The 24,985-nt window shown below is 46.9% G+C and overlaps 1 protein-coding gene across 5 annotated transcripts in view; it reads right to left on the bottom strand.

Moving 5' to 3' along the window:
- asxl2 (ASXL transcriptional regulator 2) overlaps positions 1–24,985 on the bottom strand; it is a 360,043-nt gene that overhangs the window by 266,320 nt on the left and 68,738 nt on the right. For 2 of the 5 annotated variants that reach the window (XM_038800063.1, XM_038800069.1), the window contains exon 1: positions 1,606–2,550. The exons of 2 other annotated variants lie outside the window; for them this stretch is intronic. In XM_038800063.1, coding sequence (XP_038655991.1) covers positions 1,606–1,654 — 49 coding nt within the window. In that variant the 5' untranslated portion in view covers positions 1,655–2,550. Of the gene's footprint in view, positions 1–1,605; positions 2,551–24,985 lie in introns of those variants that run through there. One more of the 5 variants, XM_038800065.1, reaches the window with a different exon arrangement.

Raw genomic sequence — 24,985 nt, 5'->3', positions numbered from 1 at the left:
GCATTTTTCACTAAAAAAACATTTATATTTATTCAGGCTACAGTAACCGCTCCCGATTCTTCACTGAAAAAATCAAAGTAGTGGCAGCATATTTTTTGATGTGCAAAGAAAATGCTGTCATCTACTTTTGATGTAACTCCAACATTATAATCTAATATGGTGCTTACTGCTATTAAATAGGATTTTGAACTATTATATAACAATCTGCATTGTAGGGATTGATATTTTCAAGCCCTATTTATTATTAGTGTGCAAAAATAAATTTAGTTAACTCTTTAATACCACCTCCCATGACAGCTTTTAAAATACATTTATCACAAATTTACATCTGAAGATTATTAACGATGGCTATTATTAAACAACCTGGAAAGTCTTCCACACCCAGTATGGTTACTCAAATATTGACATGTTCCTGAACAGGAACCGTAGTGTGGCAATTAGGGGATTTTTCACAGTAACTTCATTGCGGTGTTATGTAAGCTTACTGGTGACACTAATAAAGTTTATTATTATCTGCACGACCAATTGCAGTACCACAATGGGAAAGATGGTACCTGGTTGTTCATGATGTTCTCCTGCACCTCCATGAGAGAGCTTCCTCTTCATCATTACGATCATAAGTGTATCTTAATTCACAGTAATTTATTACTAAACTGCATTCAGTTTTTTTTTGGTATGACTCAGTTTTAAATGGCTATGAATTACCAGGATGTTAGCAAATTGAATAGCCTAATGCAGTTCATGTAAATTAACTGCAAAAGTAAATAAAAAAGTGCTACCAAAGTGAAAAAAATGGGTAAAGTCTGCTGGCACAGTGTTGAGAAAAAGCAACCTGCAATAGCTAGGAATGACACACGGCATAATGCAATAGCGTACACTGTTAATTGGGCTGTATATACAGGAAAAACAAAATGTGCATTCTAAGGAACATAACGATTAGTTTAATAACAGAAATGATTATTTACAAAAATGAATACAATTGGTTCCAATTTTTATTAAAGGAAATGGAAATAAATAAATCACACAGGAGATCCAAATTCTGAATCTGAATTGCACCAATTTAAATCTCAGAATTTAGCCAGATTGGATTTATTTAATCTGTGGGCTCAACTCTAACCTGTTTTGTAGAGTACAAACACAACTAAAGGAGGTATTCTTTGATTGCTACAATGTCAAATGTTTTCTTAGAAGGTAAAATCAGAATTTGAATTAAGGTTCAAAATTCCAGGACAATCATTATGTTTAACCTTAACAAGGACATTAACCGGAAATAGAAATTGTGCACTGTATCATCATGTGGCCTACCTTGAAATGGAGTTTGCTGGTTCTTACATAAAGTACTCTTTTAAAAACACATATAAATGCTAAGAATTACAGATAATAATGAAAACTCCTTTGTAGACATGTGACAAGTTTCTGCTTCATAAACAAGACCAAGTAAAATGTAAAATTCTGAACTCGCACCATTACCATCCACATCACCATTAAACGTATTTTGCTAGACAGATAGGCTGTAGAAGTCCACAAAAGGTTAAACTGAACTGCTTATGCTATCAAATTGTGTGGAGTGACATATCAATCATTTGAAACTTTTTTTTAACCAACCTGTGGGAAAGTGCTGCTGACAATACCGAACACTCCAAATTTGTAGCATTACACCAGCAGCACACTGTGTCCTTGAAGCCCTTCTGTATTTTCAAACGTTATAATGTTGCAGCTGGCTACATTCCAGGCGCCTGTTGTTTTTCAGTTTTTTTGTAATCTCCAGGGGAAAAAAAAGCACTAAAAGAAAAACCTGATGTCCTTCAAACATCTCATCTTCCTCACATCGAGCAAATGATTGAGAAACTGAACGGTTTAGGCTGCATTGTTTGAGGAGACAAATGTACAGTGAGTCCTCCAAATCCAGCTTCCATCTGTTGAGTGGTCACTAAAACAAACTTCTCTCTCAAATTACAGAGCCAAGTTACTGAAGCAGCCTCAATAATGTAGGACGGAAAGCTATCCACCACAGGCTTAGAAACAGTCAACTTTAAAAGGCTGCATTTGAAAAGAATTTTGCAGCTGCTATTAGGGGGAAATTACAATTCAACTTGCGTGTGGTTCAAGCATCTTTTTCCAGATGTTTAACCCACTGTTGTGCAGTGGAGCGGAACAAGCTCTGAAAATGGTAAACAACCCCATATATGTAAATGTTGACTTGTTTTGCCAATATGTTGTTCTTACTAGGGAGACTGTCTGTTGTTAATGGATTGTGCAAAGATTCATTAAATTTTAAGCTAATTTCTGATTAATTTTCAAAGCAGAGTGTGAAAGTGCTCATGTCTTGATCCACTGAGCTAGATGTACACACATCTCGAGATAAGAGAGGACATGGGTCTCTCGTCTCAATTTCCCATACACTAGGTTGATAGCATGAAGTTGAGAAGCTTCCCAGAAAGAACGGAAAGAAATGTTACAAAAATCAGGCAACTGAATTGTTCAGTAACATGAACATGAGTGAACACATAATTTGTCTCACTCTGGTATTGGAATGGTACACACATGTGGGCGGGTGGGCGAAGCAGGAAGCTATTTATTTTAAAAGGCATCGGGGAGCGATTTTCCACAACTCCTTCAGCCACTAAAGAACCTCCAAGATAACCAAGAAGGGGTCTGGTCTGCAACACTGTTTTAGCCAGCGTTTTATATAAGATGCTACCTTGGTAAATTGCACTAGGAACAACCACCAGAAGGATTGTTAAGGGCCTGATTACCATTTTAATTGCTTGTTAGCTATTATTAATCAAGTTTCACAGCATTTTGGTAAACAGCACTTGACATAACACCCTCTCTCCTAACAGCAACCAACTGAACAAAAGAAAATAAGTTTTTAATGAGAATTTGGAGCTGTACTGTGGGGCGGCATAGCGGTTAGCATTGCTGTCGCACAGCACCAGGGACCCGGGTTTGATTTCCACCTTGGGTGACTGTATGTGTGTAGTCCATTTGTTCCATTGAGTCTGCACTGACCATTTGAAACACCACTCTACACAGACCGAATCCCTGCCCTATCCCTGTAACCCCACCACAATTTTGGACACTTAGGGCAATTTACCATGGCCAATCCACCTAACCTGCACATATTTGGACTGCGGGAGCATGCGGACGAAACCCACGCAGACACGGAGAAAATATGCAACTGTTTCCTTCGGGATTCCTCCGGTTTCCTCCCACAGTCCAAAGACGTGTACATTAGGTAGAGTGGACATGCTAAGTTGCCCCTTAGGGTAAGGTTTATTTTAAAAGGCATCGGGGAGCGATTTTCCACAACTCCTTCAGCCACTAAAGAACCTCCAAGATAACCAAGAAGGGGTCTGGTCTGCCACACTGTTTTAGCCAGCGTTTTATATAAGATGCTACCTTGGTAAATTGCACTAGGAACAACCACCAGCGCAGGGGAAAGGGCCTACGAAGGGTGGTCTTTCAAAGGGTTGGTGCAGACTCGATAGGCTGAATGGCCTCTTTCTGTATTGTAGGCATTCAATGATACTTAAAGGCATATCACTTTTGGTGTGAAGAGAACATTTGAAACACATCTGCATATTTTCTGGGACACTTTGTTAAGATTTCACCAACATTTTATAAACATTTATTCTGGAAATTCTCTGAGGATTTCACCCTAAAACGGTGAGGGTGGTGTTGTTCTACCATATTGGATAACATACGGGAGTCACCATGGTATGGAGGGCATCAGACAAGTGATCACAAGAGGTTCGATTTCTTAGTCAAATTCAGGTTCATTCGCAATCATTCTGCGCACATGTTCAGTTCGGGACTGCACATATGTACCCTTGACTCCGGAAAGCCGACTGCAGGGAGGTCAGGAAGTGGGAGCTGCCAAAGCAAGTTGCTTTGTGAGCTTGAAGCTGCCTTCTTGCCAGCCTTGCCAGGACTATGTAAAGCCTGAAGCTTGTCCCTTGTCTAGTAGCATTTCTAGAAATCAATCTTTGTGCTTAAATTTTGGATTAATTGCTGTTTTAATCACAGCAAAATTCAGTGAATTCATGGCAGTTGCATGTTAACCTCAATAGTACAACCTCATGGTACAGTTGGTAAATTGTTTGATTTCAATAGTATTACATATGAGGCAATTGTCGATTAGTTGTTGATTTAAACACAGCAGTGAGTCATGGCTTCCTAACGGCTGCACTGCTGTGATTCAGGCTACAGGAAAGCCTGGAAAAGGGCAGCTTCAAGTTTCAAGCTCAAGTTCAGCAAAGTAACAGTGCTTCAACTTCTGGATTGCTCTGCAGTGGTCTCTCTGGAGTCTAGTTACAAGTTTCTTGATTTTGTTAAGAATTTATCTCTTGTTTTATGAGGGGATGAGGTTGGCATGTCTGGTGCTTGGCCATGCTATCTCTCTAAGGGTCCCGTTTGGTCTGCAGGAGGTATGGGAGGAGGATACAAGGCTAGACAGAGAAGCACCAGGTGCTGCAGGATGGCGGGGCAGGAGGGCAAGATAGGCTCCTTTCCCATTAAAAATACAGGGCATTCCTCCTCCTCTGGATGCTCTCCATTAGGACTCTGGTGTCATATCCGAGAACCCATGCGCTCTTTCCATCGGGTCCTGAGCACTCTGCACCAGCCAGTGCACTCCACACCTTCAGTGAAAGTGGGTCACCCGGCTCGCCCACTACATCAGAGCCCGAAACCTGCCTTTCTCCAACGAGGAGGTAAAAGCGGTCAACAGGGACTGCCCGATGAGTGCAGAGTGCAAACCGCACTTCTATAGACCAGACAGGGCCCACCTGGTCAAGGCTTCTAGGCCCTTTGAACGCCTTGCGATCGATTTCAAAGGGCCACTCCCCTCCACTAACAAAAACATTTACTTCCTTAACATTATTGACACGTTCTCCCGATTCCCCTTTGCCATCCCATACCCCGATATGACCTCCCACACTGTCATTAGGGCCCTGCATTGTGTCTTCACCCTGTTCGGTTTCCCCAGCTACGTGCACAGCGACCGGGGTGCGTCCTTTATGAGTGATGAGCTGCGTCAGTAGCTGCTCGACAAGGGCATCGCCTCGAGCAGGACTACCAGCTACAACCCCAAGGGGAACGGGCAGGTGGAGAGGGAGAACGCGACGGTCTGGAAGACCATCCTACTGACCCTCAGGTCCAGGAAGCTCCGAGTTTCCCAATGGCAGGAAGTCCTCCCTGACGCGCTCCACGCAATTAGATCTCTCCTGTGTAGAGCTACCAACCAAACCCCCCACGAGCGGCTCTTCATTTTTTCCAGGGGCACTACCACAGGGGTCTAACTTCCGGCGTGGCTGAGGTCGCCATGCCTGGTTCTCCTAAGAAAGCACGTCAGGGCGCACAAGACCAACCCCATTGTTGAAAAGGTGCGCCTGCTTCATTCCAACCCACAATACGCATTTGTTGAGTTCCCGGACGGTCGCCAGGACATAGTATCCCTCCGGGACCTGGCACCCGCTAAATCCAGCCCCCCATCTACCCCCGCCGAGGAACTCCTTTCCCCGTTCCCTATGCGGCCGCCCCCTTGCGCTCCCGATTCTGTGAGCTCACCCTACCAGTCCCGAGCGCCAGCACCAGCGCCGCCAGTCTCTATTCGACCAGGAGGTGTATGAGGCTCGGACAAGACTCGCCCCGGAGCCGGCAACCGTACCCCAGACATCGACGCCCGCCCAGCCACCGCAAGAGGCTGCAACACCGGTGCTCCGCAGATCAAAACGGACAATTCGTCCACCGGACAGACTGACTCTTTGAGCCATCACCCCCGCCGGACTTGATTTTTTAACAGGGGGTGAATGTGGTGAATGTGATTCACATTATCTATAGTTGCCAATATCACTCCATGTATATATGTTCGTTATCTACCCGTTGTAAGATCAATGCTGTATATAGTTGCCAATATAATTCTGTGTATATATGTTCACTATCCACCATTTTAAGTGCAGTTGCACTAACCGACCACCAGGGGGAGTCGCTCTGAGAGTACGCGAGAATTTCTACTGGGCTCCTCCCTTGGCTCCGCCCAGGACTCCTCCCCCTGGGACCGATGTATAAAGATCAGTGCCTTAGAGCCAGCCTGCCAGTTCATCGGACGTTCAATGACGAATAGGCTGGCTCTGTTGTCAGTGTATTAAAGCCTCTGTTCAGATCCAACTACACGTGTTCGCTGAATTGATGGTTCCATCAATACAGACTTCTGGTTTAGTGAACGAATTATGGTCATCATCAATTAGCATCAAAATTGCATTCTAAAACCAGACTTACTGGGGGCACACAATTATAGTCGGTTGAGGTTTTAATAAGAATGCTCGAGATGCAAAATGGGTCCCTGCCGAGCTTCAGTGGCAATGTTAACCTCCATTAACTCACTATGAACGTCTGCAAAGGAAGATCCTCGCTTCATTTACCAATGTCAATGTTTTACATCCTGCCATGTCTTTGGCTCTCACCCACTACAAATTCCACTGATGGCAGGAGAGAATGATTCCACCCATCAAACGTTTAAACATTTTAAATGGTATCTGAGTGGTGTAATTGCCTTCAGATTGCCAGAGTAAGGAGGGGAAAGGCTAGTGTTTCTACTTATGATTACAATCCATTGAGCTCTTGATGCAAAGTGATTGGGTTTAGATGACATGTGAAGACAATAGGACTCAACAGAAATGGGTTCCTTGCTTGAACACTCTGCTAACGATCTCTTAGAATAATGCAGAAAGCATAGTCATCTTGCCAAAGTGCTGGAAAGCCAAAAGGGTCTGTGGAACCAATAATCTCAATTTTAATAAAATTCGTCCCCTGTACGATCAAACCCATCACCCCCAACACCCCTCCCTGCCCTTCATCAGGGCAGAAACTGTCATATAAGCTGTTGAAATTCTAAAAATCAAAGTCAAAACCAAAGACCCCTCCCACTCGGCTTACTCACTCTTCCAACTTCTTCCATCGGGGAGGAGATACAAAAGGCTGAGAACACGCACGAACAGACTGAAAAACAGCTTCTTCCCCGCTGTTACCAGACTCCTAAACGACCCTCTTATGGACTGACCTCATTACCACTACACCCTGTATGCTTCACCCGATGCCGGTGTTATGTAGTTACATTGTGTACCCTGTGTTGCCCTATTATGTATTTTCTTTTATCTCCTTTTCTTTTCATGTACTTAATGATCTGTTGAGCTGCTCGCAGAAAAATACTTTTCACTGTACCTTGGTACACGTGACAGTAAACAAATCCAATCCAATCCAAAAAGAGAGACTCAGGTAAGTTTTAAAACTTTACCTTTCCCTGAACTCTTTGTGGGCGATGAGGTGCAGGAGAAACCCACAAGGTTCCTCAAGGCCTTTACAATCACAGCATCTTAATGATCTTCTGCACATCTCCAACCCTTGCATTTCCATAATTTCTGGTTGAAAGCAAACTACTGCAATCCCCACCCCAAATCCCGACAACAATTCAAAGTTCCAGGGAATTCCATCTATCCACTGACTCTGCCTCCTGCCACTAGATACTCACTGCCACCTGCCAACCAGGTAGTCAATCTGCCCGGGTATCGAGTGGCTCCCTGGAAATAATCTAACAAGTTAAAGTAAGCAGGGCCACCATATTACCAATCTTGCTGGATTTATTGCCCCCCACTGGGTAGCATGTATATTTTCTGCTCCCCCATAAGAATTGAGACAAAAGTCAGCAAAATCCAGAGAAAAGGGGAGAAACGCTGAGGGAAAGTCATTTTTAAATTGAAGAACAATCCCTTTCAAATTCTTCTGGATCACATTAGAAAGTGTGCATACTTTGCAAAATCTACCATTCAAACGAGCAAACGTTTTCAGAAGATTCACTTACCTTATGCTAATTTAATGAATACGTGATAACGCCACTTGCCGTTTCAGTTGTTAATTCAAGAATACAGTGCCAGGGATAACCAATCTCAGTCCATCACTGAGAAACTGCAGCATCACTCTTCTTACTGCCATTCTGAACTACATACATTTGTTCACAGACAGTGATAAAAGTTTAAAAATTAAACCAGCAAATCTTAAGTCAATCATTGACAAACGAGTTGCAGAATTCCATGTACAATAAGAAATGATAACAATTGGCAGCTTTTCTATTTCATTACGTCTTGTTGGAGCCAAAATCCAAAGTCGAGTTTGCCCACAATTTAAATGTACAGAACGCATAGGCCCAGGAAAGTTCCATTTAGAAATGTCAATACTGTTTCAAAAACATAAACGGAGTAGACAAAATAATTTGAAACAACAGGCATGGTGACAGTGCTGGATATCCATATCTGTAACACTGCAGATGGCAGAATGGAGATGTGTTGTTGTGAACCCTCAACACATCAAATTCACAATCTCAGTTATGCTGTTGTGGAACAGGTTGAAGGGGGTCCTGAGATGAGATCCCTTAAAACCGGTTAGCTGGGATAACCCGAGAATAGCTCTACATAAGTTGGTTTACAGGACTGAAACTAATCATAGAAAGTATGCCCAGTAATCATTAGTAACCATTAAACATGTATTCTTAGAACTTAGCAGTAACAAGCATTTAAATTCTTGCTAATAGTAGTGGTCGCAATGTATGATGGGATTTAAGCTAGCTAACTTGACCACATTCTGAAGACAGACAGAATCAGACAGAAATTATATGGTCAGCAATAACACAGCCAGCTCAATAAGCAGTTCTGATCAGTAGCTCCAGCATCCTGTGCTCAGACAGACCATGGTAAGGGCAGGAACCAAATGAGATTAGAGAAATGGGAGTAGGGGAGAGCAAGAGACAGCGAGGGTCTTGAAAAACAACAGATGGTCAGGAGACAGGATGGGGCTAAATCACGAGCTGATCACACAGTTACCATGCTGCCTAAAGTAAAATTCATTGGTCAAGGTAAAATCTACAGCTGCAAGGCTAGGATCAAGTCCACCTGGGCTGGGCTACTGATTTTTGGAAATTGTATCACTGTTGAAACTGAAGCAAGGAAAAGCAGAGTGGTTTTTGCTTTTATCCAAATCACTCTTCCTCGTACGTTGACCAAGCTTGGAAAATAAAGCTGTTTTAACTACAGTTGCTATCTCCGCAGGTCTTTGTGTTTAGCTGAGCCGTAACTAAGAGGGAAGATCCCCGCGTAAAAGCCAGCTCAATACTCAGTCCCTGAAAACGCTCCTACACAGATTACGAGCAGAAAAATCCAGAACATGTTCCATTCAATTTCAAATTCTGGACTTGAGTACTTGAGTATTCAAATCTTAGGCCATAAGAGCATAAGATCTAGGAGCAGAATTAGGCCATTTGGCCCATCAAGTCTGCTCTGCAATTCAATCATGGCTGATGTGTTTCTCATCCCCAGTTCTCCCAGTAACCCATATCCCCTCATTAATTAAGAACCTATCTATCTCTGTCTTAAAGACACTCAGACTTGGCCTCCACAGCCTTCTGTGGCAATGAGTTCCACAGATTCACCATACTCTGGCTCAGTTTTAAAGGGTCATCCCTTAAGTCTGAGGCTGTGCCCTCGGTTCTAGTCTTTCCAACTAGTGTAAACATCTTCTCCACATTCACTCTATCCAGACCACTCTGTCTCCTGTAGGTTTCAATGTAATACCCCCTCATCCTTTTAAACTCCATCAAGTACAGGTCCAGAGTCCTCAACCTCTCCTCATATGACACGTCCTTCATTCCTGGGATCATTCTTGTGAAGTTCCTCTGGACTCCTAGATACACTGCCTCTGGATCCCCTCCCCCTTCTATATGTGGGGCCCAAACCTGCTCATAATATTCCAAATGAGGTCTGACCAGAACCTCAGCAGTACATCCCTGCTCTTGTATTTTAGTCCTCTCAAAATGAATGCTAACATTGTCAACTGAACCTGCATGTTAACTTTAAAAGGATCCTGAACCAGGACTCCTAAGTCCCTTTGTGCTTCAAATTTCCAAAGCTTTTCCCCATTTAGAAAATAGCCTACGCCTCTATTCTTCCTACCAAAGTGCCTAACCTTAGACTTTTCCACATTGTATTCCTTTGCACTTCTTTGCCCACTCTCCTAGCCTGTCCAAGTTCCTCTGCAGCCTACACACTTCCTCAACACTACCTGTCCCTCTCTCATGGGGCAGCACAGTGGTGCAGTGGTTGGCACTGCTGCCTCAAGGCGCTGAAGTCCCAGGTTCGATCCCGGCTCTGGGACACTGTCCATGTGGAGTTTGCACATTCTCCCCGTGTTTGCGTGGGTTTCACCCCCACAACACAAAGATGTGCACGGTAGGTGGATTGGACACACTAAATTGTGCCTTAATTGGAAAAAATTAATTGGGTAGTCTAAATTTATTTTTAAAAACACTACCTGTCCCTCTATGCGGGCGGGATTCTCCGCTAATGGGGCTACGTGTTGACGCCGTCGTAAACGGCAGAGTGTTTTACGACGCCGTCATCTGGCCGCTAGGATCAGCGACCCCCCAACCCACAGGGGGCCAGCACGGCACTGGAGCACTTCACGCAGCTCCAACTGCCGATACGGGCCCAAGCATGGCCGGCACGGGTCCGTGCATGCGCGTGGGTTATCGTCTCCGCGCCGACCCCCCCTACAGGGGCCCGGCGTGGACGAGCATAGGCCCCCCTCCCTGGAATTAGCCCGCCCGCCGATCGGTAGCCTCCGATCGCAGGCCTGGCCACCGTGGATGCCCCCCCCCCGGAGTCGGATCTCCCACCACCATCACCAGGAAGCCCCCCCCCCCCCCCCCCCCCCCCGCAGCCAGAACGCCAAGGTCCAAGGTCCCGCCGGGTAGGACCATGCGCAAACGATGCCGGTGGAACTCAGCCGCACCCGGTGGGCACTCGGCCCGTTGAGCGCGGAGTATCGCCGGGGAGGGGGGGAGGGAGGGCTGCGTTTAGCGGCCCCCGACCGATTCTCCGACCCGGCGTGGGGTCAGAGACTCCCGCCCAGTATTTTTGTATCAACTGCAAACTTAGCAACAATGCCCTCAATTCCTTCTTCCAGATTGTGAAAGTTGTCCCAACACACCGGCGCCAGAGACAGACCATCAGGAGCATTGAAGGCCCTGGGACGTGGTAAACAGCTGGCTGCCTCCACCTCTGATGTGCATCCTGGAGATACACCCAGATGCAGCAGTAGAGCAAGGAAGGCCAAGCACGTAGAGGATCACTGAGAGAGCACTGGGTGGGGGGGGGGGGCTAAGTAGTGGGTAAGGAGGAGAGTGTGCGTGATGGGGGGAGGCGGGGGTGGGGAGAGTGTGTCGGCACCATTGGAAGAGTGGGGCAGTGGTGTACACTTGTCCGAGACAAATTGAAAAACCCTCACCACAACCAGTTTGATGCCTCTGGCTCTTTGTTCCGCGATGCGGGCTGACCACCAATACATGCCCCATCACCCATGACATGGGTTCCTGCCCACCCCACCCCCCAACCCGACACGCCCTGCTCACGCACAGCCAGCTACAGCGGGGAGTCTCTGCTCACCGGAACGCACACCCTGCACCCCAGACACACAAACAGAAAGTTTCCATAGCCCGGCCGCAGACATGGGCCAGGCTGGAGTCCATCCCCTGGGTGTTCGGAGGTTGGCTGCTGTGTCTGTGGTGCTGCCCTCATGAATGTTCAAGCACAGTGTTCCTGCATCAAAGTCTGATTGGGATGCTAGGCAATGATCCCCACACGCTTCATGGCCCGCCCACCCATGGGGATCCATTGGGATGTGTGAAGTGCTCACTTAACCACGATCGTCAATTTCTTATTAGCAATGGCCTTCAGCCCCACAGCCAGAGGCCTTGGAAGTCACTGGGAGTTATGGGTGGTTGGTGGGGCAGATAGGAAGGGACTAAGGTTGCCCCCGGTAACAGTACACACGATCCAGGGATTGGCATGGAGGACCCTTGCTTGGCTGCCCCCTCCCCCAAGCTCTGATACCCCCAACCCCTAATGGCGGCCACCCTTGGCCGTAAGCCCACTCCCCTTCTCACACAGGGGCAGAAAACCCAGTGCCTGGGCTCATTGCCTATGAGCAACAATGGCTACCCGCCTCCTAGGTTCCCCGCAGCAGCCCCTCTGCCAGGTTCACGTTTTTCAAAAGGGGTACTGATCGGCACCACCATAACCACATGCTGGGTAGGCTGCCTCATCACAGGAAGCCATTGGATATGGGATGGCCTCCTGTATGGAAATAGGGTTTAAATGGTTATTATTGGTTGCTCAGCATGGTGGGATCCCGATTTTGCCTAGGGAAACGGGCCGGTTGCACCGCCAACCGTTTTGCGCCCGCCGCAGTTCTCATTTTTGGCCTCTCCCACTATTCACTTGCCTCGTCAAGCTCTCGCTGGAGCGCAGAGGCCATTGAATCACACCCGAAGAATCATCACACCCATTATGTAAAGCAATTTGGAGACTGGAGTAATTGAGAGGGGTGATGGTGAGGTACAGCTGGCTGTCATCAGCATACGTATGGAAACAGTCACGTTCTCAGATAAACACAGAAAATGTTGGAAATACGAGGCAGATCAGGCAGTATCTGAGAAAAACAAGTGGAAACGGGCGGTATTCTTTGACAGCATTGGACCTGGCGGCGATCCTGCTATCCTGAATAGCAGGAGTCCCTAAATGGGGTTTGTGCTGGATGCCGAGCCAATTGTGATGCGGCGAATCCGGGGCACTCAACATGCTCTGGTTAACGCCCAGCTGAGTCTTAACACACATTTAAATATGCATAGCCTGTTCAAGGAGGGAGTCTCCCGGTTTCCGGGATTCGTCGGTCCCACCGGCGCAGTGTGAGGCTAGCACAAACCAGTACTGGTTTCTAAATGTGGAAACCAGGCGCGATAACCACGCCGGTGGCTTGGAAACCATTGGAGCTCACGGGTTGCCGTAGTCAGGGCACTTGAGCAGTGCCAATGTGGAATGCTGGCACCGCTAACCTGAAACCCTGGCGTTGCCTGGGTGCCAGGAGCAGTGCCAAGGTGTAAAGGGGAAGGGCCTTATGAGGGTCATGATGGAGAGGTGAAGAGGGTGCATAAAGTGGAGGCCTGAAAGGGGAGTATGAATGGTAGGGGTTTGAAGGGTGGTGAAGGGGGTGTATTAAAGGTGGGGCCTGAAGTGGGTGCATTAGGCGAGGTGAAAAAGGTGGGGTGGGGAGGGCGCAGACTTAAAGGTGTGGGGGACCCCATAGCGGGGTACGCTCCTATGCTTCCTTGCATGCAGTGGGTGACGCAGACATTTAGTGATGGAGGGAGGTGAGGTTGCTCCCTCCGGGTTTTATTGTCATTAATGGGATGTGGGCATCGCTGGTTAGGCATCACTTATTGCCATCCCTAGTTGCCCTTCACAAGGTAGTGGTGAGGTGCCTTCTTGAACCGCTGCAGTCCCTGGGGCGTAGTGCTGTTAGGGAGGGAGTTCCAGGATGCTGCCCCAGTGACAGTGAAGGAACGCCGATATAGTTCCAAGTCAGGGTGGTATGTGACCTGGAGGGGAACCAGGTATATGCTGCTCTTCTCCTTCTCGTTGGTAGGGCTTGTTGGGTTTTAAAGGTGCTGTCTAAAGAACCTTGGCAAGCTCCTGCAGTGCATCTCGTAGATGATACACACGGTTGCCACTGTTTGTAGATGGTGGAGGGTTTGAATGTTTGTGGAAGGGGTGCCAATGAAGCGGGCTGCTTTGTCCCGGATGATGTCGAGCTTCTTGCGTGTTATTGCAGCTGCACTAATCCAGGCAAGTGGAGAGTATTCCATTACACTCCTGACTTGTGCCTTGTAGATGGTGGAAAGGCTTTGGTGGGTCAGGAGGTGAGTTACTCTCTGCAGGATTCCGAGCCTTTGACCTTCGCTGGTAGCCACAGTATTAATATGGCTAGTCCAGTTCAGTTTCTGATCAATGGATGTTGATTTTGCGGAATTTGGCAATGGTAATGCCATTGAATGTCGAGGGGTGATGGTTAGATTCTTTCTTGCTAGCTTCACATTTTTAAATAGGTGAACTTAACAGCGCCCGCAAGATCGCTTGCTGGGGAGGTGGTTAGATCATAGAGGCTGTTCAATAGGGGGGTCTTTCTCGTTAATGGGTTGGAGATTGGTCTTAATTGGTGATTACTGATTTCTCGTCACACCATAACCAGATCCGTGGGCTGGATTCTTCTGCCCCGCCCACCGCAAGATCGCCACGGGCGAGACGCAGACAATGGAAAAATCCATTGACCTCGGGCAGGATTCTCCGGTCACCGTCGGGCGTGGGTTTCGGCAACAGGTGCAGGCCGGTTAGATCGGAAACCAATCGGCGACCGGAATGGTTCCCGATTTCAACCTCTCCCGCGATCTAACCGGCCCGCCTCTTTAGAAATTTTTTAGTTAGACCATGCCCTCTAAGTGTGGAATTCCTCAGTGAGAATCTCCCCAAACTCCAAACAATACTAAGTGCAGGTGAATTGCGATCTGGATCGTGCCCATATGCATGGCGGAAATCACCCAGCAATTACCCCCCAAAATGACATTTAGTCAGTTTTTGGGGAGAATTTCACCAAGCTTCAAGTCAAAAACCTTTCATCAGAACTCATTTTGATCTGAAATGTTAATTCTATTTGTTTCTTATGCCAATAAAAATATATTTTTAAAACTCTTATTTGTTTCTCTCTCCACAACACCGCAGGAGAGAGATCCCATTGAATTGTGGAGCAGGCTCAAGGGGCCGAATGGCCTACTCTTAATTCTTGAGTTAACACTGCCAGGAAAGGAAGTTGGACACCGTGCTCTATAAAAGTCTATTACTTGATGACAGCATCTACATCTCTCAGTGGCGGGTGTGTGTATAGCTCCAAAATGCTCCTCTCGCTTCTGTCCATCTAGATGCACAGGAAGTCATCTTCCCACATACATTTACTGCTAATGCGGATTCCATCTTTCATCACTAAACAGGATTGTTTACAACCCACTGAGGGAGGCGAACTAGTACAGATACAATGGGTCAAAATGGCCATCTTCTGCGCTATAACAATTCTTTAATTGAGACTGGAAACACGAGTAGCGTAAGGAAATAGATGATATTCCACAGTTAATCTGACAAACCACACTGAATACAACAGCAGTACCTAATTCTCTGACATGGGTTGCAATGGAAGCAGTGAATCATCGAGAGACCACAGTGCAACTCTTAATTTGATATTGTGCCAGAAATCATATTCCCTGTGCATTAGAATTGAAAGCCTGGCTGCTCAAATGAGTAATTAGTTGCTCCAGATGTTCCCAGATTTCAGCTCAAAGTACGACATGATCATTGAACCTCACCCACATTATGGTAATAAACTTTGCAAATGATAAGAGCAGTCATACATGCCGGATCGAGGGCTGACAACTCTGGGTGAATGCATTAATGGTGGCTTTCATCACATGATCTGCTGCCGACAAATGCCCTCCCCAATCAAACTTTCTTTAGTCCCTGATTTGATTTTCAATATTTCATAAATAAACAAAATTGTTTTTTTTTGCTAGCTTTCTCCCAAGTGTCCCTATGGCTTTTTTTCTGAGACCGCAGTCTTCAATTCATGGACAACCCAGAATAACCTTGCAGGATCCAATCATCCACAAATATTGTAGACCTGCTCTTGCAGCATTGTGAAAGCGTGTTGCAGAATTGATCGCCACACCTTTCTTCTGGTTAGCACCAGCTGATACACCTCGTTAAGGAGGCTTTTTCCAAGGGAAGTGAAGGTTACCTAAAACACAGTATGATATACATCTTTGGTTTGACAGAAGACAAGAATAATAATTTATATTGGCCAGTCTTATATAAGTCACAAATCTCTCACCTAAATAATTTGTAAGATTATTACTAATAAGTATTTTAAATCAAATAGTAGTAAAGAGCTAAGGAGAGAAGGCGACTAAACAGGATAGTAATTAAATGGGTGACTTCTATTATTCAAAGAAAGGTGGTAAAAATGCTACATAATTCAATTCTCCTCCTGTTGACCTTTGAGGAAACAGCATTGTTGAAGAGCACAGGCCATGGATGCATTCTGCACATCAATATAAAAATATCTGAATCGTCATCTAAACTCAGAACTTAATCTGTTATTCACCTGATTTATTCCACACTCCACACCACCTGTTTCAATTTCCTCCCCAAAATGCATTACTCTAGTACTCTTGTGACATACCTTTATTGACATTTGCTGAATTAACTTTCCTGTATCTTGGAAATTGTCCCATTTTCTTCCCCCGTTCTTGTCTCGACCCTTTACATGCAGGATCCCTCTGATACCCACTGCTACTGAGGCTATTTCACATTCTCCAGACCATATCCTCTTTTCATAGTTCCTTTACACCTCTTGGAAAATGACCAGTTGTATGTCAGGAGTACTGTTTTTTATTGAATCGGAGTCCAAGCAGTCACTATCCACCTCCTCTTCTGCTTGGCATTACCTTGAATAAATACCTTTAACTCTACTCACTTACTCCAGTTAAAAGATGTTGCTATGGGAGACCGTTCTTTTTTAGGCTATGTGGAACATTCTTTGTCTCAATGCAACTCAGGTTTCCCTTATTCATCTCCTCCTGTTACACTGGTGACTCATGTGAATTTTTGCTTCCTGCTCTCACAGTGATCATGAAAAAACCCTCAACTGTGCTCCAATTTCCACCCATTCCTGACCTTTACATAGTCCATCTCGGATTTTCACTTTCCCTCTCGACTTCTCTCCCTTGCCAATACAGGCCAACATCCAAAATGTCAAACCTCTTCTGGGTTATCAGATATCCATTAGAAAGCCACTGTCTCTAACAATTACAACACTACTTCTTAACAATTCATTCCTTTCTTCCAGTTCCTCAGCCTCTGTTGCAATTACTGTTATGTATACTACACTTGCTCGTGATTCATAAATATCCTTTTTGTTTGTTTATTCCTTCATGGGTTGTGGGGGTCGCTGACAAGGTAAGCATTTGTTGCCCATCCTCAATTGCCCCTTGAATCAAGTGGCTTGCTTGTCCATTTCAGAGGGCAGTTGATAATCAACCACGGGACTTCCCGTGGTAGCATGCAGGTGGAGGTTGCACGTTAGGTGGCTCCTCCACGAGTTTCTAGTTTGTGGACTATTATGCTCAGTTTCAGAGGTAGTTTGTGGATGAGCCAGTGTGGGAAGTCATAAGGAAGACAAGAAATGCCGAAGCCCCAGAAGAAGGATGCTGGAAAGAAGGGGGCGAGCGAAAGTCCGCTATCTAGTGAGGCTGAGTCCTGCAGGAAGAAAGATGGCCAGGGTTGGGAGGACAGGTGGGGCCTCTGCCCTCACGGGTGGAAACTCTAACTGAGGTAATGTCAGTGCAGTTTGAGAGGCTGTTTGCCAAGCATCTGGAGGTGCTTCGGGGGAAGATTATGACTGCAATGATAGATTGGATGGAGGAGGTGTTTGCCCTGGTAAAGGCAGCAGTGATAAAGATGCCGGTCGAGGTGCGGGAGCAATAAATTAAAGGGGGTGGAGGAGGCTCAGTCGCATCACACCAACCAGTTCACCTCGATGGGTGAGGAGCTGTGGAGGGTGGTGGAGCTCAACAAAGGGCTCAGAGCCAAGGTGGAGGACCTAGAGAACAGGTTGAGGAAGAAACATTTGAAAATCGTGGGCCTGCCTGAGGGCATGGAGAGTCCAAGGCCGACCGAGTGCATTGCAAAGATGTTTGCAGCATTGATGGGGGGAAATCCCTCCCGCTACGAATTGGACAGAGCCTATTGGTCGCTCGGGCCGTAGCTTAAAGAAAATGAGTTACCAAGGGCTGTTATAGTCTGCTTTCACAGCTACCACCTGGGCTAAACAGAGAGGAGATGTGAAGTGGGAAGGCGTTGGTACACAAATAAACCAAGACCTGATGGCGGAGCTGGCGAGAAGACAGATGGCCTTTGAACAGGTGAAGGCGGCAATGTACGGCAGCAGAGATTTGGTGTGATCTATCCAGCAAATCTGGGAGTGATTCACAATTCGAGGGCTTTTTATTTTGAGACAGTGGAGGCGGCGGAGGCGTTCGTTGAGACTGAAGGTTTGGGACTCAGATGAGAGTTGGGAGTTGGACTTGGTTGGTGGGGACAGGGATTGTATTTTTCTTATGAAGGGTTTTCTATTTGATTGGGGTTTTGTTTTCTGTCTCTTGAATGGGGGGCTTCGTTTGCATGTGTTCTGGGTTTTGGTTTTCTTTATTCCTTATGGGTGCGGTTCTGCTTTGTTTCTTGGTTCGAGGGAGGTGGCGCTTTGGCACGCTGGGCCGGGTCACTGAGGAGGGAGAGAGGTGGCTCTGGCAGGGGCCTCCACATTAACGAATGTAGGTTGGCTAGTAAACGGAAATGTGGTGGGGGTGGGACAGTTGTTGGAACCTGGTCGAGCAGATTTCGATGGACCAGGGAGGTGTGAAAGGTAGAGGGAGGAGATTGATACTGGGTGAGGGGAAGTGGATGGAGGATTCTGGGTGGGGGGGGGGGGTTAGATAGTAATAAAAAGATTTGGGTGGGCCTGACCGGATGGGCAGCGCCCGGGGAATGGTGATGGCGGATTGGGGGTGGGGGTGTGTGGTGATTTCCCCCCTCCCCCGGTCAGAATGGGGACGGGGAACATGAGAGGGTTAGGGGGATTGGTGACGTGAGCAAGAGTTTTGTAGCACTTGAAGAGTTTAAAATCTGAAATGGTGATGCTGCAGGGGACACACTTTGAGGGTGAAGGTTCAGGTGAGGCTTAGGTGATTCAGGCGTTTCATTCGGGGTTTGATAGTAGGGTTTGGGGGGTGGGCAAGAGGGTGAGGTTTCAGATGGAGAAGGTGGTGGCTCAAGAGGGGGGGGGCAGGTGCGTGATAGTGACGAGTGCGTTGGTGGAGTTTGTAAGTGTATATGGCCGCAATTAGGACAATGTGGTGTTCGTGAAGAGAACGTTGGGTGCCATTCCGGATCTGGATACCCATGAGCTTATAGTAGGAGGGAATTGAAACATAGTGCTGGAACCGAAGGTGAACAAGTCCCAGCCGTGCTCGCTGACACAATCAAGGGGGAAAAGCGAAGCACAAGGGGAGGATTTTGTGGTGGGAAAGGCGCTGTTGGCTGGGGTTATGAGGTCAGAATACTCAGCAATTGTGATCCCAGATCACGCTCTGCATTGGATGGATGTGGTTTTGGAATAGGGGGCAGCCCAGAGACCAGGGTGGAGAATGGATGTGGGGTTACTGGTGGATCGGAGCTTCTGTGACAAGACAGGGAAAGTGATTGAGGAGTATGCGGGGTTTAATTGCACAGGGAAGGTCTAGCAGTTGGTGGTCTGGGAGGCTGTGAAGGTGGTGGTGAGGGGGGAAGTAACCTTGTTTCAGGCTAAGATTAGGGAGGAAAGCCAACGATTGTTAGAAGAGATTTTGGAGATGAATGGTTGTGTACGGGGCACCCGGACCCGGGTCCCCTGGCAAAGAGGAAGGAATTGCAGGCGAGGTTTGACTTATTGTCCACGGGGAAAGCAATGCATCAGTTGAGAAGGGTGAGGGTGGCTGTTTCGGAGTACAGGGAGAAGGCAGGGAGTATGTTAGCAGGCCACCTCAGTAGGGAGGCCTCGGCAAGGGAGATAGTTTGGGTGTGAGACAAGGCGCGGGAGTTGGCGGTGGCTCCGGAACAGATTAATAAGGCGTTCAAGGAATTCTATAGGGACCTGTATAAGTCGGAGCCACCAGAAGAGGAGTGGGTGGGCTAGAGTGTCCGAGGTTGGGGGAGGTGGAGAGGGCAGGGTTGGAGGAGTCAGTGGGGGAGGAGGAGACGAAGGTGAAGGTGGCGATTAAAAAGATGCAGGCAGCTGAGGCAGTGGGGCCCAACGGGTTTCTGTCAAATTTTATAAAAGATTTAAAGATAGGCTGGCGCCGTTGATGGTGGGAATATTTGAGAAGGCAATGGTCAGGGGTGTCTTGTCGCAAACAATGGGGCAGGCCTGTATCTCGTTGTTGGTAAAGAAGGACCAGTTGAGTGGAGTGAGAGTCATATAGACCCATATCTCTGCTGAATGTACACGTCAAGATATTGGCAAAGGCGGTGGTGTTAAATTTGGAGGGATGCCTTCCAAAGGTGATTGTGGAGGGCCAGATGGGATTCGTACAGGGAAGACAGTTGTCTTCGAATGTGAGCAGGCTGTTAAATGTGGTACTTTTTCCGGCAGAGGGAAGGGAGGCAGAGGTAGTGGTGATGTTGGATGCGGAAAAGACTGGTGAAGGCTGATTTGCTGAGGCAGGACAATCTCGCTCTGTCTTTGGTGGACCGGGTGCAGGCAATAAAGATGAATGTTTTGCCTCAATTCTTGTTCTTGTTTCGGTGCCTGCTGGTCTTTTTGCCCAAGGCCATTTTAAGGTTGTGGATAGGCTGATCGCGTTTGTTTGGGCGGGGAAGGTGGCTAGGATTAGGAAGGAGATAATGCAGATGAGACAGCAGGTGGGGAGGCTAGGCCTTGTTGCATTATTTTTGGGTGGAAAATGCAGAAAAGGATCAGGAAAGGAGCAGGGAGAGAGGGGCTTTGTGGGTTAGGATGGAGACTGGCTCTTGCAGGGGGTCGGTGTTTCTGGTGCTTGGAAAGGGTCCAGAGGAGGTTCACAAGAATGATTCCCGGAATGAAGAGCTTGTCGTAGGAGGAATGGTTGAGGACTCTGGGTCTGTACTCGTTGGAGTTTAGAAGGATGTAGGGGATCTTATTGAAGCTAACAGGATACCGCGAGGCCGGGATAGAATGGATGTGAAGAGGATGTTTCCACTTGTCAGAAAAACTAGAACCAGAGGACACAATCTCAGACTAAAGGGACGATCCTTCAAATCAGAGATGAGGAGGAATTTCTTCAGCCAGAGGGTGGTGAATCTGTGGAACTCTTTGCTGCAGAAGGCAGTGGAGGCCAAATCTTGAGTGTCTTTAAGACAGAGATAGATAAGTTCTTGATTAATAAGGGGATCACGGGTTATGTGGAGAAGGCAGGAGAATGGGGATGAGAGAAATATCAGCCATGATTGAATGGCGGAGCAGACTCGATGGGCAGAGTGGCCTAATTCTGCTCCTATGTCTTCTGATCTTATCGTCTTATGGTGCTGTCAATGGCGCCACTCCCGATGGCTTTAGGGAAGTATACGGAGGTCACATTGAAGATCTGGAGGCAGTTTAGACAGCTTTTTAGGTTTGGAGCTGGGTCAGGGGATTGACGATTAGGGGGAATCATGGGTTCGAGCCAGAGAGGATGGATGCAAGGTTCCAGGGATGGGAAGAGAGGGGGATTAAGGAAATTAAGGATCTGTTTCTGGGAGAGCGATTTGGGAGTTTGGAGTAGTTGGGCAAGAGGTTTGGGCTGGCGCGGGTGAAAGCATAAGGTATGCAGGTGTGGAACTTCGCGAGGAAAGTCTTCCTGACCTTCCCGATAGTGTATGCCTCCTCATTGCTGGAGGCAGAGCTGTCAGCAGGAGGGTTGGAGAGGGGGGTTGTCTTGGTGATTTACGGATGATGGGGTGTCCATGGAGGGGTTTAAAGCAAAGTGGGAGGAAGAGTTGGGGGTGGTGCTGGAGGAGGATCTGTGATACGAGGTGCTAAGGAGGGTAAATGCCTTGACTCAAATGAGGGAGGCTTGGACTGAAACAGCTGAAGATAGTATACCTTACAAATAGCCCCTTACAAATTCAGCCGACTGTTCGAAGGGGAGGAGCCCTGCGAATCATATACATATGTTTTGGTCCTGCTCAAAGCTGGAAAAGTTTTGGAGGACGGTGTTCAGCATTTCAGGGGTTCGGCATGTGGACCTGGTCCCCTGGAAGCCACATTCGGGGTATTGGACCGGCCGGAGCTACAGGCAGGTGTGGGGGCAAATGTTTTAGCCTTTGCCTCGCTGATCGCTCGTAGGTAGGTCCTGTTGGGTGGAGGTCAGCTTCTCCACCCTGTGCCTCGGCATGGCGGGGGGACTGCTGGAGTTTCTGACCCTGGAAAAGATTAAATTTGTTCCAAGGGGGGCTAGTGATGGGTTCTACAATTGTTGAGGTTTGTTTATCGTGCACTTTCAGGAGTTTGTTACCATTGACTGTTGAGGGAGGTGGGCTTGGGTGGGCTGGGGGATTTTATGGGGTTGTTATGAATTGTAAAACTTTTGAAAATTTGTTGAATTTTTAAAAAAGTGTCAACCACAGTGATGCTGTGGGTCTGGAGTCACATGTAGGCCAGTGTGGTTGAGGATTTTCTTCCCTAAAGGGTGTCAGTGTTCTTAAAACAATTGATGATTGTTGTCATGGTCACCATTACTGAGAACAGCTTAATATTCCAAATTTATTAATTGAATTTATATTCCACCCGCTGACATGGTGGGATTGGAATCCAGATTCCCAGAACGTTAACCTGGGCCTCTGGATTACTAGTCCAGTGACTTTGCCACTACACCAACATCATCTTCAATGATGGGGGAACCCATCATATCAGAGCAAAAGACAAAGCTGAAGCATTTGCAACAATCTTCAGCCAGAGGTGCCAAGTGGACGATCCACCTCAGCCTCGTCTCGCGGTCCCCTGTATCACAGTTATCAGTCTTTGGCCAATACTTGATGTGATGTGGAGTGAATCAAAACGACTGAAGGCACTGGATACTTCAAGGGCCATAGGCTCTGAAAACATTCAGGCAGTAGTACTGAAAACCTGTAGTCTGGAACTGGCTGCACCAATAGTCAAGCTGTTCCAGTACAGCTAAAACACTGGTATCTGCCGAACAATATGGAAAATTGTTCAGGTATGTCCTGTTCACAAAAAGCAGGGCAAATCCAACCCAGCCAATTATCACTCCGTCAGTCTACTCTTGACAATCAGCAAAATGATTGAAGGAGTCATTGGCAGTGCTTTCAAGCGCCACTCAGAAAAGCAACCTACTCACTGATGCTCAGTTTGGATTCTGCTTGGGCCACTCAGCCCCTGACCTCTCTCCAGCCTTAGTTCAAACAAGGACAATAGAGCTGAACTCCAGAGCTGAGGTGAGTTGACATCAAGGCTGCATTTGGCCAAGTGTTGCATCACAAGGAGCCCTAGCAAAACTGAGGTCAATGGGAATCAGAGCGGAAACTCCACTCGTTGAAGTTATGCCTAGAAGATAGGAAGGTGTGGTTGTTGGAGGTCAATCATCTCAGTCTCAGAACATCACTGCATGTGTTCCTCAGGGTAGTGTTCAAGGCCCAACCATCTTCAGCAGATTCCAAAACCTTCCCTCCATCATATGGTCAAAAGTGGGGATATTCACAGATCATTCCACAATGTTCAGAACCATTCGCAACTGCTGAAACAGTCTGGGTTTAAATGTAGCAATATGTACAATATTCAGGGTTGGGCTGATAAGTGGCAAGTAAACTTCATGCCACATAAGTACCGGTAATGACTAACTCCAACAAGCGAGACTCAACCATTGTGCCCTGGCATTCAATGTCATTACCATTGCTGAATCCCTATTATCAACATCCTGGGGGTTACCATTGGCCAGAAACTGAACTGGACTAGCCATATAAATAATGCGGCTACCAGAGCAGGTCAGAGGCTAGGAATCTTGCAGTGAGTAACTCACCTCCCGACTCCTCAAAGCCTGTCCACCATCTACAAGGCATAATTCAGGAATGTGATACAATACTCTCCAATTGTCTGCATAAGTGCAGCTCTCTCGACATTCAAGAAGCACGGCAACCATCGAAATCAAAGCAGCCCTCCTGACCGGCACCCATCCACCACCGACACACAGAGACAGTCGTGTGTACCAGCAGTAGGGGCCATCTACAAGATGCATTGCAGCAGCTCCCCAAGGCTCCTTCGGCAGCACCTTCTAAGTCTGCAACTTCTACCATCAAGATGGACACGGGCAACATAAGCACGGGAACATCACCACCTGCAAGTTCTCCTCAGAGCCACCTGCTGTCCTGACTTGGAAATATATCGCGTTCCTTCAGAGTCCCTGGGGGAATATTCTGGAACTCCCTCCCAAACGGAACTGTGGGCATATCTACATCACATGGACGGCTGTGGTTCAAGAAAGCGGCTCACCACCATCTTTTCAACGGCAATTGAGGATGGGCAATGAGAATGCTGGTCTAGCCAACATCACCACACCTTGTGAAAATGTTTTTTAAATGGCTCACCAAGACCCTGTATAGCTACAGTAAAGTCTCGCTTCTTTTACATTATGTTCCCCTTGCAATAGATGCCAAAGTTCCATTTGCCTTCCCAGTCACTTGCTGTGTCTGCACACTCACTTTCTGTCTAGTACAGCCAGATCCCTGTGTATCATCAAGTACTGCAGTCGCTCTCCATTTAAATAGTATACTGCTTTTCTATTCTTCCTGTCAACATGAGCAAGTTCGCATTTATCCACATTATACTCCATTTGCCAAATTTTTGCCACCCACATAACCTGTCTATCACTTTGCAGGCTCCCTACCATCTCTTGATAACTGACTTTCCTCCTTACCTTGGTGTCATGGGCAAATTTAGCTACCATGCATTTGGTCCCTTCATCTATGTCATTGATATAGGTTGTAAATATTTGAGAACCAGTACTGATCCCTGTGGAGCTCCACGAGGTACAGCTTGCTGGTTCAAAAAAAGGTCCACTTATCCTCACTCTGCTTCCCGTTAGACAACCAATCATTTATCCATGTTAATATGTTTCCCCCTACATCATGTGCTCTTATGTTGTGTAGTAACCTTTGAAGTGGTACCTTATCGAATGCTTTTTGGAAATCCAAGTACACCAGTTGCCCTTTATCAACTTTGAATATTTTTGGTCAAAAAACTCTTCAACACAATTTCCCTTTTACAAAGCCATGTAGGCTCTGCTTGATGAAATCATGATTATCTGAGTATCAAACTATAACCGTCTGAATAATGAATTCTAACATTTTTCCTATGACAGATGTTAGGCTAACTGGACTATAGTTTCCTGCTTTCTGCTTCCCTTTCGTGAATGAAGGTTTTACATCAGTTATCT

Source organism: Scyliorhinus canicula, chromosome 6 (assembly GCF_902713615.1).
Source record: "Scyliorhinus canicula chromosome 6, sScyCan1.1, whole genome shotgun sequence".
Classification (NCBI taxonomy): Eukaryota; Metazoa; Chordata; class Chondrichthyes; order Carcharhiniformes; family Scyliorhinidae; genus Scyliorhinus; species Scyliorhinus canicula.
The sequence above is the reverse complement of the archived record's forward strand: the minus strand, read 5'-3'. Positions and strand labels throughout refer to the sequence as shown.